The 7,500-nt window shown below is 45.1% G+C and overlaps 1 protein-coding gene across 1 annotated transcript in view; it reads left to right on the top strand.

The window, feature by feature from the left end:
* Positions 1-7,500, top strand: part of Dad (Daughters against dpp) — a 135,846-nt gene that overhangs the window by 128,250 nt on the left and 96 nt on the right. The window contains exons 4-5 of the mRNA XM_086555377.1: positions 4,749-4,946; positions 5,314-7,500. The exon at positions 5,314-7,500 is cut by the window's right edge and continues 96 nt beyond it. Of these exons, the coding sequence (XP_086411503.1) occupies positions 4,749-4,946; positions 5,314-5,651 (536 nt within the window). The 3' untranslated portion in view covers positions 5,652-7,500. The remainder of the gene's footprint in view (positions 1-4,748; positions 4,947-5,313) is intronic.

Here is a 7,500-nt window from a genome sequence, read left to right as displayed (position 1 = left end):
AGAGTTCATTTATCCACAGAGGAGAAAAAAAAACACTATTATTGAAAAATCAGATGATTAGGTCAGCTGTTTCTTCCTATGTATGTCATAATTTAAGGAAGATTGTGAAAGGAAAAGGAGTTGTGTTTGCGACTTTTTTTTCTAGGATTTCTTTTAACGTCAAGATTGTCAAGTTGTTCAGATTCGATACCGTTTTAGTATTTTTTATTTGTGTTCGTTTTTTATTTATTTGAGTTTAGGTAGATGTCCTCATACCTTCATGGGAAGACTGAAGTTCTCTCACATACTGCTTGCTTTGTAAAGGGGGGGGGCGCTAAGAGCATAAAGCACACGTCAACACGACAGATGGATGGGACTATTTTTCTTTCTCTCTCTCTCTCTCTCTCTCTCTCTCTCTCTCTCTCTCTCTCTCTCTCTCTCTCTCTCTCTCTCTCTCTCTCTCTCTCTCTCTCTCTCTCTCTCTCTCTCTCTCTCTCTCTCTCTCTCTCTCTCTCTCACTCTCTCTCTCAATAAAACCATTTACAAGAACAACAGTTATAACCTGCATACAACAACAACAACAATAACAGTAGCAGAAAATTTATAATCCGGCGTGTATCTCAGCCGTACATAGTAACAATCGTGTTTATATCATTTTTCATCCCCCTCACATGAGTCATATCAGCCATGCGTGTCGTTTATATACGTATTTCGTGTCGATATATTCAGATTTGAGCTCGTTGTAGATAAGAAAAATAGAACGAGGGTTTTCGATACGACAGCCGATAAAAAAGATACTTAAGAAAACACGTATTAGGTATAATTTGCGTGACTAAGGTTAGTTCATCAGTCATATATATCAGGGTTGCAAAATCGAGTCCGAAATTCTGAAATAGTCTAGACTTCTTTTTCATTCCAGTCGGATTAATCATGGGATATTGAATATTAATGTAAAAAGAACCTTTGGGGTAGGGTGGGGGGAGGTGAATGATAATACGTATACAGGTATATATACAAAAAAAGGAGAGTGGGATACTGGACGGGTGATTGATAGGCAATCGTGATAAATCGCGGTGGCAGACAGTAGCAGCAATTATCACCGCTTTGTGTTTCATGGCAAGGTTTCATTTTTATGTTGTCATTATTTTATCGTCTCCACTTCTGTTGTCGTCATTGATGCTGCTGTTGTTGCTAGTGCTATTGATATTATTACACATAATTATTCGAGTGATTTACTATCAGTATGTTCACACTTTTCTAAGATCGCTATTGGGTGTCGAATGCCAACAGGTGGCGGCAAGCACACAGGAGAAAATAGGAATATATGAATATATCTTTACGTTGCTTTTCATCTCAGAGAGAGAGTGAGAGAGAGAGAGAGAGAGAGAGAGAGAGAGAGAGAGAGAGAGAGAGAGAGAGAGAGAGAGAGAGAGAGAGAGAGAGAGACCGAAGAGGAAATATGGGAGCACAGGTTTAAAAGCGAGAAGTTCCGGGGATAAAGACAGTGGAGGGGGAAGGGGGAGAGGGAGAAGGGAGAGGAGGTAGAGGGAGGAAGGGATTGGGGGGGACAGAGGGAGGGAGGGAGTCGGGGACGAGGGGGCAGGGAGGGGGGATGTTACGGCTCATTCATTAGGCCTTGAAGGAGTGGCGCCGCGAAGTCGGGCTGGGAGCTCCACTGCCGGACACCTCCTCGGACATTACCGGCACAAAAGGTAGATGAATCCTGCCTGCTGCCCGTGGCTCTGTCTCTCTCTCTCTCTGTCTGTCTGTCTCTCTCTCTCTCTGTCTGTCTCTCTCTCTCTCTCTCTCTCTCTCTCTCTCTCTCTCTCTCTCTCTCTCTCTCTCTCTCTCTCTCTCTCTCTCTCTCTCTCTCTCTCTCTCTCTCTCTCTCTCTCTTTCCCTCCCTCCTCCTCCTCACATACTCTCATTTCTCTCTATCTCCCTTCCAATCTTAATCTCTCTCTCTCTCTCTCTCTCTACTGATCTCTCCCTCTCATTTGCTGTCCGCCGCCATCAACGTCGCCGCGGAAACACCCAACACCTTCAGGGGAAAAAACGGAACAGGCGTTATTAGGATCTTTTTGCGTCTGTGCGTGCGTGCGTGCGTGCGTGCGTGCAATGCCATTGGTTTGGAAGTGTGAGACTTTTCTTAGGTGTTTTTGTTTTGCCTTGCTTTCTCTCTTTCTCTCTCTCTCTCTCTCTCTCTCTCTCTCTCTCTCTCTCTCTCTCTCTCTCTCTCTCTCTCTCTCTCTCTCTCTCTCTCTTCCTCTCTCCCTCTTCCTCCCTCCTTACCTCTCCCTCCCTCCCTCCCTCCCTCTCCCTCTCCTGCCTCCTCTCCTACCTCCTCCCCTACTTCCCTTCCTCTCTCCCTTCTCCCTCTCTTCGCGTTTCTCTTCTTCCATCTCTTCCTCAACCCGTCCCTCCATCGCTCCTCTTCTAAAAAAAAAAAAAGAAGAAAAGAAAAGAAAAAAAAGTACACCCCTCCCCGACGCCATTGCAAAGACAGTTCACAGAGGCCGGAGAGTTGCGTGTGGCAAGATACCATGTAATTGGTATGAGTGAGGTAGGTGTGGTATTTTGGGGAGCAGCGACTAGTGTTTACCTTTTATGAGCGCTAAACCCCGGCGCCACAGGACCCTCTTTGCAGCGGCGAGACCAGCTAACTGGTTTTCGAAGTCGTCCTCACACACACAAACACACACACACACACACACATACACACACAGAGGGAGATGTCTGCGCTCTGGTTATGTTGTGGGGATGCTGGTTTCAGTTGATGGTTTTAATGTTGTCTTTTGTTTTGTTTTCGTGTTGTTGAGTGTGTTTGTTCTGTTTAGTTGATTTTTTTTTGAGGGGGAGGTTTGTTTGTTTGTTATGGTGTTATGTTTTTTTTTGTTATTATTCGCTTCTGCGGTGTTTTTGTTTTTCTTCTATTGCTGTATATGTCTTGTTTATTTATTGTATTTGTCTTCTGGCTTGTCTTTCGTCTCTGTCTCCTTGTGTGTTTTACATGATTTTTTTGGGCTCGAGGAGGGAGGGGGCGGGGTGTAAAGGACAATATTCCGCAAAAGGGAACGAGTCGGAGGGAGAACAAGGATGAGGGAGAACGAGACATAAGAGGGAATAAGGAGTCGTTAGAGTGACGCAACGAGACAGTCACATGGACGCTAACAGCAACATCAGCAACACCATTAACAGCAGTAACAGCCAAAGCAACAGCAGCAACGTAACCTACCAAGGTTTGACTCCGTCCCCTCTCTCCCTCCCCTCTCCCTCCCCTCCCCCTCCCTCGTCCCGTCGCATTTACCTTGGCGTAGCTTCCTGTAGGGTGATGCTGTTGTATGCCATAATGAAGGGAGGCAGAGAGGGAGGGAGGGAGGGAGGAAGAGAAGCAAGGAGTTAGTGAGGAAAGGAGGGGAAAGGAAGGAAGGGAAGGAAAGAGGTATGTAGAGGGGCAAAGAGGGAGGGAGGGAGGGAAGTAGATAGGTAGAGGAGGCAAGGGACGAGGTAGGGAGGGAGGGAGGGAGGGATGTGGGTAGGGAAGTAGGTAGGTAGAGAGGCACGGAGGTAGGTAGGTAGGTTGGGAGGAAGGAAGGGAGGCCGGGAGGTGCGTGCAGGACGGCGTTGACTCGGCTGCTCATTAGGCCTTGAGACGCGGCGCCGCTCAGTCGGGTGGCGGGGAGAGCGGCCCGCCCCTCCGCACCGCTACGTGTGAAGGGCCGCCGCCGCCGCCACCGCTCTCAGACGCCGCCCGGGGACTAACACACCGACCAAAATAAACATACTACTCCTTTCTCTCTCTCTCTCTCTCTCTCTCTCTCTCTCTCTCTCTCTCTCTCTCTCTCTCTCTCTCTCTCTCTCTCTCTCTCTCTCTCTCTCTCTCTCTCTCTCTCTCTCTCTCTCTCTCTCTCTCTCTCTCTCTCTCTCGGTTGAAGAAAAAGAAAAAAAAATACGATCGATTTTGTGCATATTTTTATGTATGTCTACATTTCTCCGTGTGGTAGGTTGGTAGTAGTGTCGTTTCTTCCCAATATATATATTTTTTTCTTCTTTCTCGAGGGGTTAAAAAGAAGGTCATGGTTTAAGACGTTGTCCTTGCCACGTTAATGTCGGGCTGCCCGCCACTGCACCGTCACCCCCAAGAATCCTCGGTACTATATAGCAGTCGCAGATTGTCACGTCAATATCTTTTTCTTTTTCGCTTCGGTTTTGTTTTTCTTTTTAGTTTTTGCTTTTCGGTTTGTTTTCTGGTCCGTTGTCATTATTTGCTATTTACGTTTTTTTGTTTTTCGTTTCGTTTCTCTCGTTGTTTTCTTGTCTTCTTGTTTTTTTTTGGTTCATGTCTTCATTTGCTTGGAGGAATTTGTGGATTCTCGTGATGCCTCGCTAGTCTGAGAGGTATTCGATCCGCACTGCAAGCGGGTCATGTCAAAGCATTCAGATTTTTCTTTTTTCTCGCTCATTTTGCTCCTCCGTCTCATCATCGTCCTCCCTTTTCTTCACCTCCTCCTCCTCCTCTTTCATCAGCACCACCTCTTCTTCTTCGTCTTCGTATTTTATTCACCATATTTTTCTTTCTCTTCATAATCTCCTTCCTCTTATTATTATTATTGTTATTATTATTATTATTATTATTATTATTATTATTATTATTATTATTATTCTCCTCCTCTACAAAGCAAAAAAAAAAAATCCAAAAACATTTTTAGGGTAGATCTTCCAAATTTCCAAAATTCGCCCAGCTGACTTTTTTCTCTCCTTGCTTGCAGGATCCGTGATCTGGTGCCGAGTGGCGTACTGGGAGGGGCGGGAGCGGGTGGGCCGCCTGTACCCCGTGCGCAGCCCTTCCCTCAACATCATGGGCAACATACCTCACGGGGAAGGCCTGTCCCTCGCCTCCCTCGCCGCCAACAGCCACACCTCGCCCTCGGAACAAGTCAGGAGAACCAGGGAGAAGATTGGCCTTGGTAAGCGCGCCTCCAGGATGCTTTTGTCTTTGGGGGAGGGGGGAAGGGTAGGGGGAGGGAGGGTTTGGTTAGTGTATGATGAAAAGGGTTGGGATTTTTCGGTTGTGTCATCTGGGTGAAGCCATTCAGTTTCGTATATACTTTTTTCTCTCTTTATATGTCGTACTTTCTCAAAAGGGGTAACTCCATGAAAAAGCTTGTCCAATATATATATATATATATATATATATATATATATATATATATATATATATATATATATACATATACATACATACATATACATACCTATAATTTTCCCCAGTTCCCCTTGACCCTCCCCTGTGTTCCCCTGACCACCCATTTAATGCTCTCCCTGGCGTTGCAGGTCTGGTGCTTTACCAAGACGGCGACGGCGTGTGGCTCTATAACCGGGCGGAGATCCCGCTCTTCGTCAACTCCCCAACGCTGGACGGCGGCATCCACTGCCGCGCGGACTTTATCGTGCACAAACTTCCCCCGGGACACATCCTGAACATCTTCGACTACGAGAAGGCCCGCGAGTACCAGAAGCTGCCCGTGCACCCGGCGTTACTCCATGTGGGCCCCATCGACCAGAACTCGGTGCACGTGTCCTTCGCCAAGGGCTGGGGGCCCAACTACCGGCGGCAGGCCATCACAGAGTGCCCCTGCTGGCTGGAGATCCTTCTTGTGCCTGCAAGATGATGACATCATTCTCTGGCGCTTTTCCACTGCCCATCACAGTTCTGCCTGCCTGCTGTCTGCTGCTGGCTGGTCCAGCAGTACTACCAGGGGGCACACGCAGCTCAATCCGTTTGGAGCAGCAGTAGCAGCAGTTCACCAATGGAACGTGTAATGGCTGTAAATGCTGAGCAGGATATAGCAACATAACTATGGGTAGCTTTGAAGTAGTGTTGACCCAGCTAAGTAAGGCTAGAACGCGCACTGGCGCAGTCCACACCACTGAATGGTGCAGTTGCAAGGAAACGCAACGGCACGGAGTCGGGGTCGGGAACTACCGCGAGTGTAGTCCCCTGCGAGGCGATCATGGTTCGGGAGAAAGTGAAGCAACTGCCCGTACAGAAAATCAGCTTGGTCAGTGTTGATGACATGATGAAGCGAGAGAGATTATTTCAGATTTGCTATTAACGGGTCAAAGATTTGTTGGACATTTGTATGTGGTTACTTTGCCAGTGAATTTGGGCACTATGTGTCAAAAGATTTTTTTTGTAATGAAATCTAGTCTGTTTGTTATTTTTGTTACTATCTCCTATCACATTTGTCTGTTTATGTTACTAATATCCTTCCGAAATAACTGTTAACAAAAAAGTTAAAGATAAATGGTTGCCTTTACAAAAGCTAGAATGCATGTATGACAAAAAGAAAACAAACAAGGAATACCATGTGAAGTATTTGTATGTTTCCCTTATCCAACACACATGGAGTAGAGGCTTACCTCTAACTTTTGTGAATGTGACCATGAGCTGGCATTTGTTCCTCTGAACTACATAGCTCTTGCACAGTATGTAGCGGCAAAGGCAAATGCTGAAATTATTTTTATATGAACAAAGTTAGTATGGCAGTGAAAACACTTTCATAAAGTGTCTGATGCTTAGCATATATAATCTCTGCCTCTTATATCCATAAAAAAAGTGCTCTATATGCAATGTGTTCCATGAGAAGCAAGAAGAGGTATTGCTTATTAGAATTAATAAAACAAGAAAGGTCAGACAAGAATGAATTGCTTGCCTTTTGGATACAGTTCCACTTGCAGCAAAATAATGCGCTACCTAGTCTGTGCTAACTGCATGTGGGCATGCTAGCCATACATGGACCTATGCAGACTAGAGTCGATGTCCCAAAGGTGCTACGTAGGAAAAAAAGGATCTTTCACTCCGTCGAAGTACAAATGACTTCCTTTGAGAACCCTGGTGCCCTATCCTAGTATATGTCCCCTTCTGCTGTATGAGCATAGCATATCTCACAAGTCACACTCTCATCCACACCATCTTGTATTCCACTGCTAATATTTCCTCTCCCCTCTCCCCTCTCCCCCTCCCTCCTCCTCTCCTCCTTTCCCCCTCATCCCCCTGTACCCTTTTTGTACAGTATGTCCCTATAATGATTTACAGACTTCCAAAGTGCCATGAAGGAATTAAAAAAAAGAGTTTTTTGCTTTAAGTATAATAATGCCCAATCTGTTAGTGTAATGGTAAAGTTTAGTCTTCATAGAGAGGAAAAAACTTTTAACTATATAGTGTATAGTTAAATCTGTTTTTTTGTTAAGTTCTCCTTTTTATACAAAGTGTTTATGTCAATTTTGCGGGTAAATTATTATGATCTTTCACTGTAAATGTGATTAAGACTATTTTGCTATATTTAGTATTCATTGTGTACCATTGTATTTAAAATAAAGCTTCACTAATTTTCAGAATATTTAATCTGAAGGTACCAATGTTGCCTGCTATCAATCAGTAACTCTCTTTTGCCAGGAAGTGCCTCAGCATGTAGCAGATTTCAGATATTTAAAACATTACAATTTAAACCAGACTTG

This window comes from Penaeus japonicus, unplaced genomic scaffold (genome assembly GCF_977035675.1).
Source record: "Penaeus japonicus unplaced genomic scaffold, GWHDUDI00000001_assembly GWHDUDI00000003, whole genome shotgun sequence".
NCBI lineage: Eukaryota > Metazoa > Arthropoda > Malacostraca > Decapoda > Penaeidae > Penaeus > Penaeus japonicus.
Note: the sequence above shows the minus strand (reverse complement) of the source record. Positions and strands in the feature narration are given on the sequence as shown.